The sequence below is a fragment of the Primulina eburnea genome, chromosome 13, assembly GCF_022965805.1.
Source record: "Primulina eburnea isolate SZY01 chromosome 13, ASM2296580v1, whole genome shotgun sequence".
NCBI classification, from domain to species: domain Eukaryota; kingdom Viridiplantae; phylum Streptophyta; class Magnoliopsida; order Lamiales; family Gesneriaceae; genus Primulina; species Primulina eburnea.
In genome coordinates this window covers 31,474,980-31,499,802 of record NC_133113.1, presented here as the reverse complement: position 1 = coordinate 31,499,802, position 24,823 = coordinate 31,474,980, and the positions used below count along the sequence as shown (strand labels likewise).

Genomic DNA, 24,823 nt, shown 5'->3' with positions numbered 1-24,823 from the left:
TTATTTTTTTGTGTGTGTATTGGTGACTATGGTAATGTTTGATAGTGTTTTTGAGTGTTGCAGAAAAAATATTTTGAAAACTAATGGTTTGGAAGATTATATTGTATTGAAAAATGTGGTCTATTTTTATTTATTTTTTTTTTTTTGTAAAAGAAGAAGATAATCTATAATTTTCTTTAGTTATGGGAAATAAAAAGACTTTCTTAAAGGCATTACCGAACATTATCTATACTTTTTTATTTTTTTTTTACGAAAAAACACACATATATATAATCAAAATATGGTGTTTTTAATTAATAGTGAAAATGATATTTTCGTTATTCGTTTTATATCATTAATCTTCATTGATAAAAAAAAAAAAAAAAAAAAGGAATTGAAATAGGTTAACCCACCATTTGAAACAGATTTCCACAATTGGAAAAATGCATAATATTGGACAAGAATTAAGGGCTACACCCACCCATGTCATTTCAGGATCTACTTGTTTGAAGGTCTCGTAGATTTTTATTCGTGAGATTGGTGATAATTATCATGAAATAAGAAAACGTGATATTTTTTAATGGAGATCTGTCTCATAAAATTGACCCGTGAGATTACTTCACAACAATTTTTATGTTCATATATATCTATTACTATTATTATTTATATAATTAAATTTGACGCATGAATAGTAACTATTTTGGTCTCTCATGCATACAATTTTTTTTTTTCCCTGAAAATACCATATCTCCACAAATATGATTATTTTTAAAATATAAAAATAATCATAAATTAGTGATTAAAAAAATACCTAATTAGACATGCAAACATTACTTAAGATGGAAATTACTTAAATATCATTATATTTCTTTAATACATAAATATAACTACATTTTAGATAAATTTAAATTTATGTGTACATCGAGCACAAAGATATAAAATCGTAATAAATTAGTCGTGATTAAAATTTTAGATTGAAATTAAAATTCAAACATTAACATTAGATAATATTATTAAGTTGAGACATGAATAATAACAGATTTTGGTTTCTCGTCATACTATTTTTTTTTAAAAAAATATCATTTCTCCACAAATACCATTTTTTATTATAAAAATCATAATAAATTAGTTATTAAAAAATACTAAATTAAAAATGCGAAAATTAACTTTAGATAAAAATTACTTTAATATCATTTTATTTTATATAAAATTTATTATATATAAATATAAAACTATATTTTAGATAAAAATTTAATTTACGTGTACACATCGTGCGCAAAGATATAAAAATCATAATAAATTAGTGATTAAAAAATTACAAACTAAATTAGAATTGAAAAAATCAACTTTAGATAAAATTACTTTAATATCTTTATATTTCATATAAAAATGCATTATATATAAATATAAAACTATATTTTAGATTAAAAAATATTAATCTATGTGCACACATCGTGCACAAAGATATAAAAATCATAATAAATTAGTGATTAAAAAAATCATACTGAATTGGAAATTCAAACATGCATTAACTTTAGATTGTATAATTAAGTTAAGACATTAATAATAACTACTTTTGATATCTCGTGTCATGCCAATATTTTTCCCAAATATCTTTCTCCAATATAATGCCATTATTTTTAAATATAAAAATCATAATAAATGAGTGGTTAAAAAAATACCTACTAAATTAGAAATGCAAACGTTAACTTTAAATAAAAATTACTCTCATATCCTTATATTTCATGTAAAAGTTTATTATCTATAAATATACAGCTATATTTAAGATAAAAATTAATTTTATTCGCACACATGATGCACAAAGATATAAGAATCATAATAAATTATTGATTAAAAAAGCATACTAAATAAATAATAATTTTAAATTATATTACTAGATTGAGGCATGAATAGTAACTAGTTTTGATCTCTCATGTCTACCATTTTTCCCCAAAATACACTTTTCTCCACAAATAACATTGTTTTTTAAATATAAAATCATAAAAAATTAATTATTAAAAAATCATACTAATAAATGCTAACATTAGCTTTAGATAAAAATTACATTAATATAATTATATTTCATATACTTATACATAATATTAAACTATATTTTAGATTTAAAAAAAAATTAATTTATTTACCTGCACACATTATGCGCAAAGATATAAAAATCATAATAAATTATTGATTAGAAAACATAATAAATTGGAAATTCAAACACTAAGTTATATTATTAAAGTTGAAACATGATAGTAAATACTTTTGGTTTCTCTGTCATACCATTTTTTTCCTAAATACCATTAGGGAAAAAATCATAATATTTCGAAAATAATAATAGATATCATTTATCCATAAATACCATTATTTTTTAATATAAAAATCATAATAAATTGATGAGTACTAATATATATACTAAATTAGAAATGCTATTAACTTTATAAAAATATTATTTTAATATCATTATCTTTCGTCTATAAATTTATGATATATCAATATAAAACAATATTTTAGATAAAATTTTAATTACGTGCACACATCGTGCGTAAAATATTAAAATCATAATAAATTAGTTTTTTCGATGTCCGGCAAATTTTTGAAACGCTGGATCACTGTCTGCGCCACCTCATGCAAGCGACGGCCACACCACCGGAGGTTCGAAGGGGCTGTATATAACCGAACAAGCCTCGACGCCACAGAGGGTGTTGATCTCGCTCACTTTCTTGATCAAGCCCTTCTTTCTTTTCTTGAACGAGGCCTTCCTTTCTGCTTCATTGTCAATGTAGCTAGGCTATAGGGTAATCTTCTTTCTTGCCATTTCTTTATATATATATATATATATATATATATATATATATATATATATATATATATATATATATATATATATATATATATATATATATATATATATATATATATATATAATCTTTCTTCCTCTTTGCATGGGATGTATTTTTTAGGAGAGGGAATGGGTATATATAGAAAAATTCTTGTGTCAATTAGGGTTTGTAAAATTGCACGATCCAACGGTTTAATTTATTCCAAATCACAATTATATGATCTTTACAGTTCGTTTATATGAAACTACAAAAGCTATTTATTCGTGTGCGCCGTCATATCTATATTGTGTATGAACAATGAAGGGTGACGTCCATAGTCGCAAAATGTAGATGTCCTATTTTGTACAAACATTTATCACTTTTCATTTTTCATCTTGTTATCGCTCAATTCACGATTTTAGTCTACTAACTTACAATTTTTCACATTTTTAGTTTTTTTTTTTACCGGAATAACACCAGAAAATACTGACTTAGTACCGAAAATACTGACATGGAACTGATGAATGTTAACATATACGGTGCCACATCAGCATTCCGGTGAAAAAAGACTAGAAATGAGAAAATTTTAAGTTAGTGGACTAAAATCATGAATTGACCAAATAAGATGATAAAAATGGAATATGTGTAAGTTACATTACCAAAAATGTTATTCTTCCTTTAACAAAATTGCATAAACATAATTACACTTTATATAATAATTGAACATATTTAAATTACATTTTATCTTAAAATTTAATATAATTGACCATTGAATATTATAATGTAATGAAATTTGAGTAATTAAATCTCTGGAATTTGAATTTGATAATATCATTCTTTATTTGTCAATCCATACTGATTGTAAACAATATGAGTTAGTTAGTTTGTTGTCGATCGAATTAATTTTGTTGTTGTTGCGTGGACATTAATCATTTCAACTAATTTCAAATCGCATTCAAATATTTAATAACTATTTCAAAAAAATTGATATATGATTGCTGCGCGGCAAAGAAATTAAACAATTCTGAAAAAATATCATTTAGACCATCGACTTATTGCACATATATAATGTGTGTGACTTTCTCAATAGCATATACTGCAATTTGCAATCTTAATTAAATTAATCACTTTTGGCACCTTTGATATCTGAAAATCCCTCCATGTGAATGTTGAACTATCTATATCTTTTCATTAATAAATATAAGAAAACACTTTTTACTTGTAATATATTATGATAATGTGAAATATAATATAGATTTACTTTTATGATCTATATTACAACATCCTTTACTAAAAATCTCGATTTATTACAATTTTATCAGGGTTTGATTCTCATTGATTACAATGAGTCTAATTATCGAGATACGATTGTTGGGGTCCAATAATTGCAGTTGATGAGAATAATTCAAACGTGACTTAGACTGTACAATTTTAAAAGTTTGAGTTGCACAGTTACCATAAACAATTTTCGGTAAAATCACAAGCGTTCGGCCTATATCAGGTAAAGAAAATTTGCAATGTATAGCTCAGGTTCTGTACAAATATATGCTAGTTTTAGAGATGTGACAAGAATTTTCTATAAATAAAATGTTAAGAATATGAAAATATATATGGATGGTGAAAATTCTAGCTAGTATTAAAAAATCACTTGTACATTCTGAAAACATGACATGGATGGATCTAGGTGAAGAAACAGAATTAAGTTGTGTATATTACTTAATTCATTATATGGAAAAACTTGTATAAAGTTGCACAAATCTCATCCACAACAAACAATTCAAATAAAAGGGAATGTGCTCGATCCTGGAGCAGTAGAATTCACCCCTTCACCGTCACCACCGCGGCTGCCACCTGGACTCATCACTGACTGCACACCACCACCACCACCAGCTTTCTCAAGGGCCTTCATCCTCGACTCGATCTCCTCCAGTGTCTCATGAATGATAGAACCCATCTCCCTCGCATCCCGAGGATCGAAATCCCTCATGCTAGCCTTTCCCTCTATCACCATGTACATGAAAATCTCCAGTTCCTTGCGCTTATTTTCCTTCTTCAGGCGGCGCAGCCTCTCCTCCGCTTTCCTGATCTCGTGTCTAGTGAAGCTCTCCTGATTCACCATTCTTTTGGTTTTTTCGATGTCCGGCAAATTCTTGAAACGCTGGATCACTGTCCGCGCCACCTCATGCGACGGCCACACCACCGGAGGTTCGAAGGAGCTGTATATAACCGCGCAAGCCTCGACGCCACAGAGGATATTGATCTCGCTGACTTTTTTGATTAAGCCCTTCTTTCTTTTCTTGAACGAGGCCTTCCTTTCTGCTTCGTTGTCAATGTAGGCCATGGTGACCTTCTTTCTTGTCATTTCTTAATATATATGAATAAACTCTAATCTTTCTTTTGTGGGATGTATTTTTTAGGAGAGGGGGATGGGTATAAATAGAAAAATTATTGTACCAATTAGGGTTTGTAAAATTGAACGATCCAACGGTTTGAATTATTTCAAATCACAATTATATGATCTTTACCGTTCGTTTATATGAAACCGCAAACTCTATTTATGCGTGTGCGCCGCCATATCTATATTGTATATAAACAATGAATGGCGACGCCCATAGTCCTAAAATGTGGGTGTCCTATAATTATGTCCTCCTCTAATAATAATAATGGATAAAATCATTGAATAGTTCGTTCACAAAATATATAATAAGAGTAGGTCTCTTGTTAGACGGTTTCACGAATATTTATCTGTGAGACGGGTCGACCCTACCGATATTCACAATAAAAAGTAATACTCTTAGGCTACCTTTGGTTGGAAGGATAGGATAAACTAATGATTAGTATGTAAATGATAAAAAAAAAATGATTGTGATAGAAATGTAATATATGATATAAAATAGTAGTATGTTTGGTATGATTTTTAAGTATGGGATAATTTTGAATTTTTTGATGAAATGACGCAATTTCCCTTTTCTTTATTTTGTTTTTCTTTACTCCGGCGACGGCCGGCGGTGCTCCGGCGACGGGGGACGGAATCGTGGCGGCGGCGGCGGCGGTCGGCCGGAATCGCGGTCACCGGAATCGCGGCGGCGGCGGTCGACCGGAAGTGGCGGAGGTGGTCGGCGGTTGCTGGCGGCGGCGGCGGTCGGAGGTCGGTGGAGGGAAGTGATGGTGAGTTTGGATATAGGAGAAGGGTAAAATTGGAAAAATAGGATGGATTAAGAGTAGGATAAATAATCCTAGGGTGGGGATGTATTATTTTAACCTACCTAACATAACCTAATCATTCATAGGAGAGATTGACTTGGTTAAATAATCACGCGTACCAAACGAGTGATAAGGTGGGTTAAAAAAAATAAACCCACCTTATCACCCAAACCGAACGCCCCCTTAGCATAAAAAATAATATTTTTTCATGGATGACCTAAAATACGACCCGTGAGACCGTCTCATATAAGTTTTTGTCATATGATAAAACCAAACTTAAAAATAATATTTTATAAAGCGACAACAATATTTTTTGGTACTACTATTTACACATTTTTCATTTTTTTTATTAGTCTATTTACACATAATGATTATAAACAATGTGAGTTAGTTTGTTGTCGAATTTGTTTTCTTTGGGAAACAATTCCAATTTTCTTTTTTTTTTAAAAAAAAAAGTGGCTCAAATATTGTATTTTCTATTTCCAGTTCTTTTGGTTTGGTAAGAAACTGTACTTGCACTAGATATCGATGTTGTTGCATGGATCACTTCAATTTGTTTCAAATCGCGTTCAATTATTTTATAACTATTTCAAAAAAATTGATATATGGTTGCTGCTCGGCAAAGTAATTAAATAGTCAAATTTGTTACATTATATGTATATAATAAGATGGATATATTTGAACACACACACACACACATCAATCTGAACATAATTGAATATTGATGCATACAAATACATGACATATACATACACTATTATTATTATTATTATTATTATTATTATTATTATTATTATTATTATTATTATTATTATTATTATTATTATTATTATTATTATTATTATTATTATTATTATTTATCCAGCAGAACCACCTTAAAAAAATATTTTTTCACAAATAATATACCATTCAATACTCCAAAACTAGAAAGTATTGGCAATATTTTAGTACTACATTTTTCATGTGCTAACAATCAATTCACCTTTTGACTATATATGATTTTTCCTTATTGGTTCGGTCCATTATCCAATCCTTCATTTTATAAACTCAAACAAAACGACAATAACTATTTAATTATCAAAAAATATTATTCTAAAGAAATATCATTTAGACATTAATCAACTTATTGCACATATGTAATGCGTGTGGTTTTATCAATGACATATACGGCAATTTGCAATCTTAAATTGATATATATCTGAAATCCCTCCATGTGAATGTTGAAGTATCTAGATCTTTTCATAACTAAAGTGTATGAAACCACTTTTTACTTCTAATATATTATGATAATGTGAAATATAATATAGATTTACATTTATGATATATATTACAATACCCTTTACTAAAAATCTCAATTTATTACAATTTTTTGTTTCCCAAACGTACGATAGCTAGCATGCGTAATTTGCTTGTTCTTCCAGCATTATTTGCGTATACAATCCCATCCCAAAGCCCTGCATGCTCGTAGTGTTTCCAAAAAGGAGAATATGGGTGTCGTCTACTCATCTCTTTGGATAAGGAGTTCATATTATTTAATGAACATATATAGCTAAAAATATATAGCACTGAACAAAAAGGATGCAAACTGAGAAAGATTACTTTGAGGAGAACACCTTCTTGAATCACAATGATTTGATTCTTTCAATAATTTTTGGAATCGTCCAGATCCGTTACGACGACGAAGTCCTTATTGTATTGATAAGGATTGAAAATTTTGAGGAGCATATCATATGACACAAGTTTGAATCATGTCAAAAACTTGTTTGAACGGTCTCACGGGTCGTATTTTGTGAGACAGATCTCTTATTTGGGTCATCCATGAAAAACTATTATTTTTTATACTAAAAGCATTACTTTTTATTGTGAATATCGGTATGATTGACCCGTCTCACAGATAAAGATTAGTGAGACCGTCTCACAAAAGACCTACTCTTGAATCATTATAGTTGGCAAAGAAGCTTGAACTTGTTGATGAAGTATAAAGGAATCAAATACTTATCCCCCCAAACATTTCCGCATATATCATGTGATTAAAGAAATTTTCATGTATAGCTCAGATTCTATACATATCTACTAGTTTAAGAGATGGGTTGTGACAAGAAAATTCTATGAATAAAATGTTGAAAATATATAGATGGTGAAAATCCTAGCTAGTATTAAAAAATCACTATTGCCTTGTACACGACTCGCTTGACAAAAAACATAACATGGCTCGAGATGTTAAAATAGGATTAGTTTGTGTATTAATCCAGTAATACATGATGGTGTACATATTACTTACTTGCAATAGAAAGTTTAATTGTATTTTGGGTCCACTCTGAACAAAAATCCAACAGAACTAGGAGTAAGAATCTCATTATCAAATTGAACAAAAAAAATTGCATAAATATTTTTTGAAATATTAAGTTGCTCCACTTTAATAAGAGCTCAATTATTAATTTGTATAATCATCAAAATTTATAAGTTTTGTACGCATATATTGTTGTTTTGAATATTTGGAACTTGGAAGAAAATGATTTATATGTACCAATTACGTTTCTGGAATAGATAATATATATCAGATACAAGTTGCATTAAAGAAATGATCATACAAATATAGTATAACCCTCAAAATATTATTCCTAATCTCAGCACAAGTTTCACAAAGCGAGAAAAAGAAATAGGATAATTTTGTTTATCACACAATTCACGAAATTAAAGCCACAGATATGATAATAGTAAACTAAATATACAAGGAGCTAGGAGGAACTTTGAGATTATGATGACTTAGCAGTTGATAATTCTCTGACCTTAGTCCATCGGCCTAATATGGCTGCCGGCCGCCGGAGTTTGATGCCCATGCACCGTCCATTGGGAGCTGACCGTTGAGTGGTAGATTGAATAATGGAAGCCCCATCGACGAAGGATCCGGAAACTGGATCCCTCCACTTCCACCACCGGAGTTAGGGTGAGAAGGAGGCGGAGTCTGCAACTGGAGGGCTTCCTCTTCCTCCAAAGGTAGCCTTTCGTACGCCACGTTGGTGAATGACGCTGCTATGATAATAACCGGCCCTGATGCAATCAAAGCTCCCACAACATTCCCTCCCACCACCTGTCCCTGTCCGCCGGCGAGATATATGGTCAAGCTAGTGGCGCCTGGTGGTGCAGGCGGCGGAAGAAAGGACCCTGACAAGGACAAAATCTCGAACCTACCGTGGAGGGTGACCACGCTGCCTGCCGCTGCAGGCTGCCGTAGGCTGACGTTGTTGACAGTCCCTGTTCCGCTCAGTATGCAAACCCCTCTCTGTCGCTTCCTTGCGTAGGTCGCCACCACCTCAAACACGTCGCATCCGCCGCTCACCTCCAGTATATGAGCTCGCAGAGTGTTTGCGCTTTCACGCGTTATTATCACCGGAGGTTTTGGCCTGTTTTTAGATCCAGGAGGACGCCCTCTTGGCCTACGAGCCGCCGCATCACCGGGGCTGTTGTTAGAGTTGACTAAATCCAAACCCTGATGAGAATTATCCGTGTTTTCATCTGAAAAGAGACTGCGATTCGATTCATCTTCAGATCTTTGAAGATGGCCAAGGTCTGGCCTGTGGAGCTGAGAAACAAAGTGAGAAGCTGAACCTAAATCCAAACCAGCCATATACTACAACAAAGATACAACAGGAAATTAACAATGAAAAATAATAATTTTCAGCAAAAATAAAATAAAATAAGACAGTATTAAAAAGGACTGAAATTTTTTTATCCCGAAATAAATAAATCAAAGCACGATAGTTCAAACCCTAGAGCGAATAGAAAACAAGGAGATTCGAGTTGGGAGAAATTAAAGGAGAGGTTGGGGGTGGAGTGCAAAGAGAGAAGAGACCTTTGTGCCAAAATATAAAGTAAACTAATTTAATAATAAATAAAATAAGAGCATATTCAAAGATGAAAATGAAGTTTATCAATTAAAATCAGACTGCGTCGATATTTGCTGTGGAAGAAAAATGCATATATGAATACTGAAGATCCAATTATCGTCATTCGTTCGAACAAGTTGAATCTATATGTTTGATCTCACATAAAAAATAAAATAAAAATTTAAAAAAAAATCGGATCACCATGAAGATGATGAACTCAAGGTAGATTAAATTCAAAAGTATAATAAATACTGATATATGCATGACAAATGTCATATTATAGTGTAATTAATCAAGGATTTAATTAATTTTTCATAAACATGCAATAAAAATCTTAATTTGAATTTAGAAAGATTGTCATTTAAATAACATTTATAAATGTATATATAAGAGATTGGTTTTGTCTACGAACTTATATTTTTTGTTGAGGGTATATATGCACCAAATTTCGATATTTTGAAAATAAATCAGTGTACGTAATTATGTTGATTTTAAATTTCTAATGTTTTTCTCAATCCAACATGTGTCTGTGCCTTTAATAAGTAATATTGAATATATATATATATAAACATAACATCTGGTACTCAAGGCTTGCATATAAAATAGAAACAAACAAAATTTAATATTTTTATTTCAAAAGGTACATATTGAAAATTACATTCACCTTTTTAAAAACATGATAAGTGTTTCGATGATCATTACGGTATACATATTAAATTAACACAGATTGAACAGCGTAAATTTTAAAACTCGAGGTTTAGTTCTTGCAATCTAGTTTAAGATTGCCTTTTTATTTAAATAAACCTTTGATTCAATGCTTTAATTATGCATATGTAGCTTAAGGCATAATTAATTTTATAAGGATATTTATAATAAATCTTTGTCGATAAAGTGAACTTGGAATCCATAAGGAGTTAAGGTAAACAGGTTGCATTCCGTACCCGTCTTGCTTCTTTTTTAAAAAAAAATAAAATATTTTAGTCTATTACGGGTCAATATTATTATATTTTATTTATTTCTCTTCAATCATTAAATTAAAAACCGAACACCTGAATTTTGATACATAAATAGCAATTATCAGTTATGAGCAAATAAATAAATATATATCTACATATTTTAATTTCCTCGGCTTGTAATAATACTTGGACTTGATTTGTGACCCAATTTATAAGATCTTAAAAATCCCGAGACCTTTGGGGAAAAAATCCTTGTTCCCCGATTTTTTGTGATTTTTAATAAACACGATTTTTGTGTCACGTGCGTGCTTATCGCGTACATGGATTTGGATGTCTGTATTACAATTTTCTTCAAAAATTACGTACAGAGAACACAAATAGGTTCATCCAAGAGTAGGTACGGGGCTGGATCAATTCCTTCTTGAACGCACCCAACGCGCGGGTAAGCACGGACCTCGTGTTTTTCCTCCATAATCTCGATCTTTGCTTGTTTCCTCATTTCTGTCCATTCTTCCTTCATTCTCTGAGTAATTCCAATGTGGCATCATATTTTTTATTTTATATATACAAATGTTTTACTTAATAAATATTATTTTAAAGATGAAAAATTAATTTATTGGTTTGACATTCCAAAAATGTAATGAATTATAGTTAATTGATCATAAAAATAGGTCCAGGAAGTATATTATAATTTATTGTCCGGAAACGAATTGTATGATCTTGAACATTCGTAGAATTCACACACACACACACAGATATATATATATATATATATATATATATATATATATCACAAGTTTCTGTTTCATGCTCTTGGTGACATGTGTGGTTCGCATCAAGTATATTATAAAGTGTTTTTATTAATTTTAAATACTAAGCATGACACACTAACTCACCCACTTTTACGGTTTAGAGGTTTGATAGATTAAATTATAAGTTTATATTTTTTAAACTTCAAAAATATATATTTTAAATTTTTTCCATTTTATAAATGAGTATATCTTTTGTGAAACGATCTCACAAATCTTTATTGTCCTATATTTACAATATAAAATAATATTTTTGACATAAAAGCAATAGTTTTCATGGGTGACTCAAATAGAACATATGTCTCACAAAATAAACTCGTGAGACCATATCACGGGAGGTTTTGTGTTAATTGAAGTCACTTTAAACTATATGCAGGTAAAACAATTTTTTTCTCTAACATTTTTTTTTTCGAAAACAAATTTTTTTTTTCTCAAACATAAGATAGGCACAAAACATTAATATTTTAAATTCCGTATAAAGAGCTTATAAAGAGGTCATTATTTTAGGTCATTCCTCCGCGGCAGATGGGGTCCTTTTAATCTCTTTACCAGCTTTGGTCTTCACTAAAAAATTGGTGCGGGAGTACCGGAAGGAGACGAGCATGCACAGTCATTTTTTTGTAGATAAGTTTTTTAAAAAGTTTATTTGTATCTTCTGAATTAAATGTGATATTTGACTTCAAATTATATAATTTCACGACTGTTGAATAATCAAAATGATGGGCCACTTAATTGTTTATTTTTAGGTAATTTAATATTATTTTCGTGATGAGTGGCATCATTCTCTAAAATATGAGAGTGATTCTATTTCAAACCTCCACACCCAAAAAAATCTTTTAAAAAATACAATTTTAAAATTTTCTCTATCCCGATATTAGGTTTTTTTTTTATTTTACAAAAAAATAATTTAACATTCATATTATATATATACATATATATATATATATATATATATATATATATATATGTGTGTGTGTGTGTGTGTGTAATGTATTTGTGAGATGAGGGTGAATATTAATTTGTTTAGTGAAATGAATGTAGTATTGTCTTGTCGAAAATGATTATATCAAGAGATTATATAAGTTAACTTTATCCATATTAATTTTCTGTACCCTCATTTCATTTTAACGAGTAAGATCTTGCTACATATACAATTTCAAAAAAAAAGTGGATCTTATACATAGGCAAATCTTGGCTATTCGTTCTATCATGGGGACAATGTCCACATGGGTAGGATGAAATAAACCCAGATAATATATAGATATTCTTAAAATTGTATTCAACTTTAAAGGATTAAGAGGATAACATGGTGAGATTGTCAAATACATTTACTATAGATGGTAGTCGGTCGACGATCATATCAATATTCTGTTTTATTTCCAATACCACTTACTAATATAATGTATCGTTATTCAATAAATTACAATATTTTCAAATTTTAGAATTCTCAACACCATATTATGAAACTAGATACATATAAATTGATCAATATCACTTGTTCAAAGCCAAAAAAAGTCAAAAAATACATGTAATTCCCTTATTAAGTCAAAAGATTTAGTCAACAATAAATTCAGTCAAATCTCACCTTCCGACACACTCTTCTACACAAAAACACACACTGAATAGCCTAACTTCTATATATCACAGACACCACAATTACACGCACATTGAGGTCACCGAGTATTTTTTTTTATATTTTTAATTATACAGATAGGATTTAACTTTTGACTTTTCTGACAAAAATTTGTCAAAAAATTTATAGTGGTCACTTGTATGATCATCCATGTACAACGTATTTATATTGTCTATATACATTTATTATAAATTAATTATTACTAAATATGAAACTTTATAATATAAAAAATCTTATAATGTTGATAATAGCTTGTATTTTCGAAACATTTGTATCAAATAGATTATCTATGTGTGGAGCAGGTTTTTTGTGAGACGGTCTGAAGAATATTTATCTGTGAAACGGGTCAACTCTATCGATATTTACAATAAAAAGTAATGCTCTCAGCATTAAAAGTAATAATTTTTCATTGATGACTCAAATAAGATATCAGTCTCACAAAATAAGATCTGTAAGATCGCCTCACACAAGTTTTTGGCATATGTATAAATGTGTGTGTGTGGTTGACCACCTTACCCTTAGATTGGCCATTCTGCCCACGTGCACTTCCCCTCATAATTTGTTCCAAAACATAAATATGGTCTTATATTATCTATAAATTTATTATTATGTGACCAAACAAATGCTAGAATTTAAATTTTTCGATACTTTAAAAATTAGCAGTCATTTAATTCCCTGATTGAAAATGAGATTTTATCAATAATTTCGAGGTCGCCCGTTTTGTTTTAACTCACTGGTTAAATTATTTAATTTTTTGACAAGTTTAATTATATTCATAATGTAAATCTTTTCTGCATACTCATGGATATATAAACCCTAGTTTCTGTTGTTCTTCGTTTGGCAGATGCAGCTACTACTTGTGGGTAGGTGTCCTTTTTGCCTCAGTCGCACAAAACCTTGACAGTCCAAATCACAACCCCCCCCCCCCCCCCCCCCCCCCCCCCCCCCTCTTCTTCTAAACCCCCACAATTCCCGGGCACCACGACTATGTTGTCAAGGACAATTAATCTGGTGGAATATACACATTTTTGTTTTTATATATTTATATGTATGATTTTTTTTTTTAAAATATAATATATATTATATTTATCTAAATTTATACTACAGAAGGGCATAAGTTATGCAAATAATGTGTGTATATATATATATACATTATATTACTTATTATTTTATCTAAATTTATACAACAGAAGGGCATAATATAAGTTATGCTGTTTACTGAAATAGTTTCCATTTTCCCAGGCATTCATATATATATATATATATATATATGTTCTCCTTCCATCAAATTTCTTCTTACTTTTCATAACAAGAATTTTTTATCTGTGATTGATATTTTAATTATATGTGAAGTTTTCAAAACTTTGAAAGGAAATGATAAATTTTTCACTTCAAAATAATGTTTATAGAGTTGTGAGAATAAATATTTAAAAACATAAAACAAAAATAAGTTCGCGGTATTATATATCTTTGTGTTTAAGCATGATAAATTGTTTTCAGAGAAACCATTGCCATATTTCTTTTCCCAAGTTCGATGTTCTTCCACTTCAATCTGGATTCTTAATATATATTAATCTCAATAGAATCTCAAAATATCAATTGCTGGTTAAATTCAAACCAGCTCCTTTTCTCTTCTCCTCCTTGTCTTATCAAAATTCTAAAAAAAAAAATGGAGGAATACCACACCAGTTGTACTTCATTAAATGACACAGAGACAGACAGACAGCAAACAAAAGTTTTAGCAAAACACATCAAAGGGTCAGACACTCAGACTGACACTACTCCATCTCTTTTAAGACTTTGAATACTTTTCAAATTTTCATTTATGTCCTCTGGTTATAATACTCAACCTTGATTCAATTTAAATTTTGTAGACTTCAGATTTTTGTACAAGGTTACATTATTGTATATAAATCCAATCTGGTGTCAGAAGATCTGTCATAATGTCAATCTCGTCAAGATCACCCATCCCCATCAATCCATCGCTCTATTTCAAACCCTATATTTTTTTATATTTTTTTTATAAATAAAGTGATCCATTTTATCGCGAATTTTTTTAATATATATATATAGAGCTGCCTTAAATCTTCCAAAAAAAAAAACAAGGTCGTATCTAAATTAGTAATTATACACATAAATATTAGATTTATTTACGCACGTGCGAGTTTATTTAATCAATAACAATTCTAATGTACCAGATTAAATAAATAATGTCAATGCTCAGAAAAAAGATCTTAATAATAATACTTTGCTATAATATTATGAATATATGTTGCTAAAAGTATCTTTTAAGTTTTAAATATTATTGTTTTAGATTAAATAATTCCATATAAAATTTAAATTTATTCACGTACAATTTATGTTTCCATCTTGTGCTAACGATATATTTTTTGGCTTCAATTAATTAATTAGTCGCATCAAACCTGGGACGTGAAATGAAGATTCTTTTTCATTTTTGCTATGTATGGTTGAACATAAGTGAAACCATTTTTAATTACTCTGTTAATTTTAAATTATTAAGTTGTCAATTTATATAAGAATGAATTTATCATTTTAATCGAACTACCTATATGTAATCAGATATATGAGAATGGATTTATCATTTTAATGGCATTCATTTATATTTAATCAGACATGTGCTTACCACAACTCGAATATTATAAATCATACAATAATACAAACTCGATAATTCTTAAAAAAATTTATCTGTCGTCTCGTCGTGTCTCACTTCCTCCCATTGCCTTCCATCGGCACAAAATTGAAATATTATTTTCAACAAATAATAGATAACTATGCTTACATACTCCTTTTGTTTTATAAGTTGGATTGATTATTGGCAAATTGTCTTCACCCACCCTAAGTGATCTGTCTCTGTACGTATTTCTTTAATGGCTTGTGCTTAACGTGTCGTCTTGTGAGATAATAATATTTTAATTAACTTTTTTCCTCGATAATCACAACCTATCCACCAATCACAACGAGTCTACGGACGTAGATTAACACATTAATTTATCATAATCTCGTGCTTAAATCCGGTGCATGTATGGTTCCCCACCATGTTTCTTTCCCAAAACCTTTCCTTATATATTCCTAATTAAACTTACATGCATTGCATTTTTTTTCTGGATATAATGAATTTTTAATATTTTTTATTTTATATTCGACATGTGATCGATAACATGGAGTGGAATTTAGTATTAATCCAGCAATTATAATAGTAATTAACGAATATTTAAATATTTTCAATAGCTAGCAAGATTGGATATATTTTGGTTCCACCAACTTTCATATATCAAACAGCTGTGGTGTGGTGCTCTCCCTTTTTGTTGCTTTTTTATTTTTTAATTTAATTGTGCAGGTTTCTAACTTCAAACCCCATCCACTCATTTTTCAATATTATATATGTGAATTATCGATGTGTGTGATAATATAAATTCACAATATATACAAATATTATATTTTAATTTTTCAGATAAGGAATTTAGTTATGATTATTTTTTATATATAAAATAAGGATTTTTCTCAAACATTTAATTTGAAAAGTGATTTTTATCCTATCTACAATAGTAATTGAGAAAAAAAAGTGAAATAATTTAAAATAATAATATATACATGAACTCAAATTACATATCAAATATAATATAAGGGCAAATTCAAAAAAAAAAAAAAATTGGTGTCATAGTGAATCTAAAAGTAGTTAGTCAAATATTATTCAAGTATTATAAGATAATATATTAATTTTGTTTTTATTAATTTCATAAAAATATTGATGAATAGGAATTAGCTTGGGGAGACGGAGATATTTATTTAATTTTTATTTCTAATATTATAAAAAGTAGGTTTTCTCCATCTGAATAGTTCAATTTTCCGTGATAGACATGTTGATTTTGTTTTCATTATTATAAAAAAATATAATATAGATTCGATTCAATAAAGCGGGGAAACAATTATTAAGTTTGTTAGTCAAAGGTGGGATTTGAAGTTAAATGTGAAACAATTGGTTAAGAATGCAATTTAATTACCCAAACGTACTCATTTCGATTATTGTACTACTAAACAAATTATTATATATTATTGTCTAAAAAATGATTTTGATCAACTACTAATCATTTGGTTGGGAAGAATTAATTTTCTGTATATTTAAAAGTGCCTAGATTTCAACATGCATTCAACAGTCTTTGCTTTTATTTTAAAATTACAATATAGATTTAAATTATATATAGTTCCAAAATCAATGGTTGTTTTAATTTATAAGCATTACTTTTCAATTTTTCCTTATATATATATATATATATATTTATATATATATATATTATAATTGTGACGTTAAAAAAGGAAAATTGAAAACTAATGCTTATAAATTAAAACAACCATTGATTTTGGAACCAGTATCAATCACTTCTTGGCAAATAACAACACGTGCGTGAGATATGTTTTCTCACATTAATACCAAACACACAATTAATATGAAAACGACGTGTATGTTTTATGATGCAAATGAAAATAGGTCTATAGCAGATACAGACTCGTGTACCTTTAAACAGAGCCTCACACTCGAACTTCTCTTTTTTTAAAAAAAAAAAAAAACTCAATCCCAGAATATAAAAGCCAATTTCTTAGAGCCACTTGGAGTTGGACAACATTGTAAGGAGGATTTCAGCATGTCAATCTTAAGGGAGACGAGTAGTGACTGGGAATATGAACCTGTGGGTGGCACCAAAGATATCGGCTAGTTGGCCAACTAGTGCCTGACATATTGAGCTCCTTGGGGAGAATACTTCTGGAAGACGAGGTATGCATTCGGGAACAAGTTCTATCTTGTTGGAGGATTGAGAATACAGCGACAATACCGCACGACAGAAAATAAATCTGCAAAGGTGAAACAAGGTATAGTTCTAAGCATGCATTCAGTACAGTGTATTCTCCTGAAATGAATTAGAAAAATTAAACACAGGGGTCTATAATATAATCTGATAAAAGTGGAGGCGACTTTGCTTGCTATCTCAGATCTTTTGTTCCTTAGATTTGATAGGGAACGTTCATAAAAGCAAGCTTTGATGAGGATTATTCATACTAGACTAGTAGGTCTCTATACAAGCTTCATTGCACATAGACGGTACAATTGACACCAAAGTTTATACAACACCCACAAAAGAAAGAAAGAATTGTCTTAGGATACAGGAATCGGTTACCTTAAAAGGAGTCGCCTCAAGAATGGATCACTTAAAATTTGAGACCAGACAGGATCAAGATTGTCAGATGCAGCCAATAATGACCCCCATTCATTTGATGAGGATTGGAGCAGCTTTTCAGCTTTACCGTACACGTCCTGATATGAAAGCATGTAAGCAAGATGACCAAGACATGTTAAATAACCTGCAGTAGTGTTCATACTACTTCTACCACACCTTTTCGATGTCAGAGCCATTAAGACCGAGCAATAGAACTAGAGACTGCAATGGAGCTGTGAGAAAACTGGTGAACAAGCTTCCACTGTGTTGACGACTCAATTCTACAGCAGGCAAAGGCAACGATATGGCTGGTGATAGGAGCATCGCAACCGGTTCTCCTTTTTCTGAGCCACTCATAGCCTGTTATTATTTTGTGCGTCAATTGAATTTTCCCAACAGCAATACTAGTTGAAGATCGAGACTTAAAAAGCCTAATAGGTCTATGCAAAATAGTTCTAAGTTTGAAAGGCTCCTTTACCCGATGTGTATAGTGGAAGGTCTGACAAGGTAATAAGTAGTAACAGAGAATCATATAGTAACAGAGAAACATAACAAACCAATGATCCCCAGTTTGCAGTGTTTGTCCAACAAAATAAAGTAAAAACTGAAGTATAAAAAACATGAGACACTTGTTATTGTTTTTCCATGATCCAGCCAATTCGTTCACTGATAAATGAATACGATAATGCCTCAATTTGTGAAAATTGAAGTATACTATAATATTTTAATGAACATGAACAATGCTTAAACCAAATGGTAACAACAGGCAATAAATGGTGATACACCTGACAAGTTTAGGCTAGCATTGCATAAACCAGTGATTTGTCCAGAAAAACCTACAATTTGCAAGATACTTGCCTTGAATGCTTTACTATTTTCACTGTCGATGACCAAGAAAAGGGGCCTTCTAGTGAAGGGCAAGAAATCAGAGGGATATATGCAGTTCAAACCTGAAAAACAACACAATGATTCAGCATACGAATTCTACATGAAGACTAAAGCAAGCTTAAAGAGAGAATTAATGTCAGGAAGGATGACCAAGTTGTTGCTTTGAATAAAACATAAGATGAGTAAGGGACCAGTTTTAGCCTCCGTTACCGTCCTAAACTTCAATTTTGATAGAATTAGAAGATGCGTATCTTGGAATAGAGTAGGTGTCCTAAAAGCCACAGCTGACTGATTTCGTTGCCTATTCTGAGAATTTTTATTCAATTATACAGTACACTGTATCCAAAACACCATTGCAATAAGTGCCCCTTGATTATGCACTACCAAACTACCCATTTTTTTGTCTAGTCAGAGCAGAATGGTGCTTAAATTAAACTTGACAAAGATGAAATCGTTATGTAATGCATTATCATCACGACAATAAGAGTACAACACACTACCATTTCAGTACCTCCATGGCCACGAGGCCCAATATGTAAGCAATCAGCACCACGACCGGAGTGATCTGCATTATCAAGTCCAGTGCTAAGATTACGAGAAGAGGTGGGTTCAAAGTTGGTTGAATGAAACTGAAAGCCCCTCGAAATGTTTTCAGAGTAGCCAGAAGAACCAGCATGAGTTGGAGACGATACAGAATATGTGCCGCTTTCTATGGAAAATACACGACGTTTATAATTTTTGGCTACAACAATGTGAGTTCTGCTACAGAAAATATATTAAATGGAACAGGAAAATCACGAAAATGGGTTTCAATACCTGAGGTTGAAAGGTATATTAAAAGAATTCCATCAGTAGGAAGCTCCTCACAAACTGACCCAAGGACCTAAAAAACACATGCAATGCCACATTCTGAAATAAAGGGTTCGTACATGAAAATGGCATATGATTTAACTAAAAATAATTTGAAGTAAATCCATAATAGACTTGCTGAGCTTGAGTCATTAATCAAGGATTCATTATTACTACTATACTTTATTTTATGTAATCAGAAGGGTATTCCTATCATATGAGTTGAAAATGACCCCGTATGTAGATACAATACTAGTTTCACTTGTTACTATAGTAACTTCAGAATATGACAACATGCAGAATAACCGGCAGCAGGTAATGCCAATAAAATAGATGAAATGGGTAAAGCAGAACTCAACTTCAGTGTTATATGGCACAAATTAAAAGAGCTGCAACTAGTTGACATTTTAAGAAATTTCACCATACAAGACAAGTGGCCTCAATAACTGATATCAGGAAGAATATAAATATCTAGTTGACCTGTATTTTTAACGATGTGTTTCATTTGACTCTGTTTCTTGAAATTATTTTCTGTCTGATGCAGCTCATTTGCAGCATAGAAATTTAATGACCAAGAAGAACCAAGTTGATGGTAATACTTACTGCAATGAAATGGGTAACAGATGGGCGATATAAGATGGCTTTCCGTGGGTTAGGTGGCAAAGTTGGATCAGTGATATCCTTATTCACACGACTAGGTCCTGGAGCCCCATTTTGACCAGTGCCAGACCCAGATCCAGTTGAGGTAGCTATACTTGGTTGGTAAAATGAACCACCAGGTTCCCACTCCAAACATTGTAACATTCTAAAAGTGTCGAGGGTGAGTTCAGAAAACTTGACCTGTTGAGCAAGGATAAGATGATAATGTGAAACCCGTAGTTTATCAAGTCTAGAATTAAATATCTGGAGTACATATATATGCATGTGTGCATATATCAAGAAAACAGATAAAAATTTACAGCGATCTTATTCTCTGTTGGAATAACGAGTAAAGTAAACCTCATTAGGATGGTAGCTGCATAGTAAGGCATCTCTTAGTTTTAGGTTTTTCTTCGCTTCCAAAACAATTGAGAGGGAATCTGGTTGAAGATCCAATACAACACTATATCTCAAAGGCCTATTATTCATAAATGCTGTGTCAACTTTCAGAAATTTGACTATCTCCTGAATCACGACCTTCCACTCTTTAAAATCAGTTTCCTGAAAACATGAACATATAGAGGTAACTCAACATTGATAAAATAAATCCACAAGCTTATACAATGATCCAATATATCTGGTGAGCATCCATTAACATTTCTCATACAAATGATTTCGCATAACAAGGCAACAAGACAGTTGTTAAAAAAACAGCTCCCAGTAGCACATCCAGCCTTACAAACATAAGTGAAGTAATAAGAACCTAATTCAGTACCTTACTAACCAATAAGTATAAAATAGTGCCATCGCTTGCAGCCCTGATCAAGTATTATATTCAGGTAGGTATTGTCCTATATATACCTGAACTTAATTGAAAGCAATTTTTAATGCATGTCAGCAGGGATTTATGGAGCCAAATGACTTGTTACTGGCGAATTCTTGAAGGCAATCCAGTTATGAAGCTAGTATTATCATGTATGCCTTCTCAAATCCAATGTCTTCAGTCATGCTATCATTGGTCATTCGTCTCACACCTTCCAAAGCCTTTCGCATTTTACCTAAGCCACAAACCTGACATCGGGACTCGCAGGACAAGGAGTTTTTCTAAATGTTGTTGGCGCCATCAGGCATTCTCCATTTTGAAACAAGTGTCTTAGAAATACCTCGTGTTTTTGGTTCGCCTATCCATAACAACCTCATTAATGCCTCTTTGATTCAGGGCAGCTCATACTAACTCCCAATGAAATTCCTGTTGAACTATGGAAACTACCGATTTGACAACCATATCCTACATAAACTTTCATCTCAAAGTGTGCCATGTCATGGAAAGCACCAACTGTACTAGCAGATAATGAATAGCTGCATATTCAGAAATCACAAAGTACATTCCACCATGGAGCGCAATTAGAAATAAGCTTTGGTAGCTATGCATGTTGAAACTTGGCAATAGCTTATGATAATGACAAGGTGATCCTTCATAATACAATACAAAATTGCTTGAACTTTGTTAATAGAAGCACCTTATCAAACAGTAATTGGTTTGTAGGCACATCTCTTGTTTAGATAATCAATGACATGCTCATAAATACATTCTTACACATAATCCCCACATACTGAAACTATTATACCCTGAATCTGTGCCACGCACGGTAGTATATATTGCATATCATGATATCAAGTACGTTGATTGAGAAAATCACCTGGAATGTCCTTTTGCACTCGTCCAGTAACATTTTCAGCTGATTCACCAACTGATAAACTACTTCTCGGCGATTTAACACCAAACAAACTGTCAGAAACCGAGAAATAAACCTCAGCTGTTTGCTGGCCAGATTTATATCTTGATGCGAACCATCCTTAAAATACTCCCGAGCCAAAATTGCCTCATAAAATACGTAAGATTCTGACAAATAATTGGCCTCACTAGTCCTCATGTACTGTCCAAAATACAGCTGTCCAATCCGTGATGCTATCTCCCCAATCTCCCATCTCTTCAACCCAGCCTCCACCAACTTCTGCCGATTCTCTTGTTGAAACTTCCATAGCTGAGTATAAACCTTAAAGACCTTGTAAAAGTATGTATCATATCTGGTGAAATAAATGGCAAGAATTATAAACTTAGATCCCAATGTGGCAGTAAAAAATTTACAGCACAAATTAGTAATTCACAATAAACAGTGGCAGCACGTTTAGAGAACCTATACATAATAGATGGAAAACCACAAGACTATAAATTCAATATCTGGTCAACCATTGTTGATCAAGTGGAGCAGGTTTTCATGAATCAAGGCTATGAAGAAGAGTAGATGAGATTGCAAAGCTAGTGATTTTAATTATTAGACAACCTACATATAGATGGAAACCACAAGACTATAAATTCAATAGTCTGGTCAACCATTAGGTTGTCTAATAATTAAAATCACTAGCTTTGCCATTTCATCTACTCTTCTTCATAGCCTTGATTCATGAAAACCTGTTCCACTTGATCTCCACTAAATCATGTAAAATTCAGTGATTCAGCCTTAAAATGATCAAAATATAGCAACATGTTATTCTTCCACAGGGCTGATAATTAACATCGAGTACTGGGGACCAAATGAAAAAACATTTGATTGGTAGCATGGAATAAAGCTGGATGCGTTGGTGGTGAAACCAGCAAATGGGTACGTGAAGCGATCGTCCCTTTCAAATAATCTCAACTTCTAGTATTTTTTCCAAAGATTTTTGTTTCACATTTCAAATATCAAAACCTCCGCACCCTCGTTTAGAATCCGATCCACCCTAACACATTGGTGAGTGTTACAAGCATGTAATGCACTCACAAAAGCAGCTTTTGAAGGCGGTAGGGCAGAAATTTTGTAGAGAGAAAGCTAGTGTATTTCTGGGTGGAGACTTGCTAGGTGACAATCAGGGAGCAGATCCCGTACTTAAAAGATTCTTCTTCGAAGGAGAACCTCTCAAGTTTATTAGTCAATTCATAATTGCTAATGAAGTCAATATAGGACCTAACATTGCCCGCTCCTTAACAGCTGACATCTACATGGTCAAATCCAAATGGCTTTCTACTCACTTATCAGGGTATATTACAACTCAATTCAAATTATCATGTGAATATGCATTACCATATCAACAATGATCTAATTACCACCATCTCCTCTACTCGGTCACCCCTCCCATATCTTCTGTTAATTTATTTACAAGGAGCAAACCAATATTAGGGAATAAAATAAAGAAGGAAGCCTTACAAACTTATTACCGGCCCAATTTTCTTGCAGAGCCAATTTACATGTAACAAGGGTTGGAATTTTTTATATTTTTAAAGTAATTTTATGCAAAAAGTTGATTGGGATTGGCTGCACTTATCACATTTTCAGAATAATCCTGAATTACACCAAGGGAAATAAGATCATTCAGCACAATAAGCTGATTATAATCGTGCACAAACAGCTAACGAGAAAAAAACAAAAAAGAAGGAACTTTGGAGGTAATTTGGGGGAACCTGGTGCGTTGATAGTATGGCAAATCGCGGATCTTTGAGAACTTCTTGTCGGCTTTTGCCACCAGAGCCCAGTACACCTCGCTCACCGGAATATTACTATTACTGCTGCCACTCTGATGCTGATTCTGGGACATTGACTTGTTTCAGAACAATACCCAAACAAGGAATTCGATCAAAACACCCAGAAATTTCTACTTTGATTCAATCAACCAAAATATAGCAGTCAACTCTAGCATAACATACAAGGTTAAAGAATCAGTTGGAAATTTGGGTTCTGAGGGGTTTTTCTATTACACTACTGTTGATAATTAATGGCATATTCAAGAAAGAAGATGGAAGAATTGTAAAAGTTTTTATTTATTTGATATTTTGTTACTTTTCTATTATTTATATTATGAACAATTTAACTGACAAATTACCCGCAAAT

At 31.5% G+C, this 24,823-nt stretch overlaps 3 protein-coding genes and 1 long non-coding RNA gene across 5 annotated transcripts; 1 reads left to right on the top strand and 3 right to left on the bottom strand.

Annotated features, from left to right (window-relative positions):
- Positions 1 to 4,424: 4,424 nt before the first annotated feature.
- Positions 4,425 to 5,190, bottom strand: LOC140808832 (agamous-like MADS-box protein AGL80). Its single transcript, XM_073166127.1, has one exon. It carries the CDS (start codon positions 5,161 to 5,163, stop codon positions 4,579 to 4,581), a length of 585 nt encoding a protein of 194 aa, XP_073022228.1. The 5' UTR covers positions 5,164 to 5,190; the 3' UTR covers positions 4,425 to 4,578.
- A 3,388-nt stretch (positions 5,191 to 8,578) lies between these two features.
- On the bottom strand, positions 8,579 to 9,850 carry LOC140808831 (AT-hook motif nuclear-localized protein 23-like). Its single transcript, XM_073166126.1, has 2 exons — positions 9,775 to 9,850; positions 8,579 to 9,636 (listed from the first exon to the last, which is right to left on the bottom strand). The coding sequence occupies exon 2, from the start codon at positions 9,631 to 9,633 to the stop codon at positions 8,809 to 8,811; it is 825 nt and encodes a 274-aa protein (XP_073022227.1). The 5' UTR covers positions 9,634 to 9,636; positions 9,775 to 9,850; the 3' UTR covers positions 8,579 to 8,808.
- Positions 9,851 to 17,868: 8,018 nt separating this feature from the next.
- LOC140808830 (uncharacterized) lies at positions 17,869 to 24,761 on the bottom strand. Of its 2 annotated transcripts, none has more exons than XM_073166124.1 (10): positions 24,397 to 24,761; positions 22,598 to 22,985; positions 21,258 to 21,458; positions 20,862 to 21,098; positions 20,226 to 20,292; positions 19,921 to 20,118; positions 19,380 to 19,471; positions 18,699 to 18,881; positions 18,483 to 18,619; positions 17,869 to 18,159 (listed from the first exon to the last, which is right to left on the bottom strand). In XM_073166124.1, the coding sequence occupies exons 1-10, from the start codon at positions 24,528 to 24,530 to the stop codon at positions 17,961 to 17,963; spliced, it is 1,836 nt and encodes a 611-aa protein (XP_073022225.1). In that variant the 5' UTR covers positions 24,531 to 24,761; the 3' UTR covers positions 17,869 to 17,960. The 2 variants fall into 2 exon arrangements, with proteins under 2 accessions (XP_073022225.1, XP_073022226.1); XM_073166125.1 differs by having other exon boundaries at positions 19,921 to 19,974.
- LOC140808833 (uncharacterized) lies at positions 22,999 to 24,374 on the top strand. The gene is made up of 2 exons (XR_012113022.1): positions 22,999 to 23,152; positions 23,299 to 24,374. It is a non-coding gene; the product is annotated as an uncharacterized lncRNA (long non-coding RNA).
- Positions 24,762 to 24,823: the final 62 nt, after the last annotated feature.

Excerpts from the sequence above, each read along its gene's own strand:
- LOC140808832 (XM_073166127.1), bottom strand. The coding sequence starts at position 5,163 with ATGACAAGAAAGAAGGTCACCATGGCCTACATTGACAACGAAGCAGAA.
- LOC140808831 (XM_073166126.1), bottom strand. The coding sequence starts at position 9,633 with ATGGCTGGTTTGGATTTAGGTTCAGCTTCTCACTTTGTTTCTCAGCTC.
- LOC140808830 (XM_073166124.1), bottom strand. The coding sequence starts at position 24,530 with ATGTCCCAGAATCAGCATCAGAGTGGCAGCAGTAATAGTAATATTCCG. Across the intron at positions 20,293-20,861 it reads CTGTTACCCATTTCATTGCA|GTCCTTGGGTCAGTTTGTGA; the intron begins GTAAGTATTACC and ends TGTGTTTTTTAG. Across the intron at positions 20,119-20,225 it reads AATATACCTTTCAACCTCAG|AAAGCGGCACATATTCTGTA; the intron begins GTATTGAAACCC and ends TATTTTCCATAG.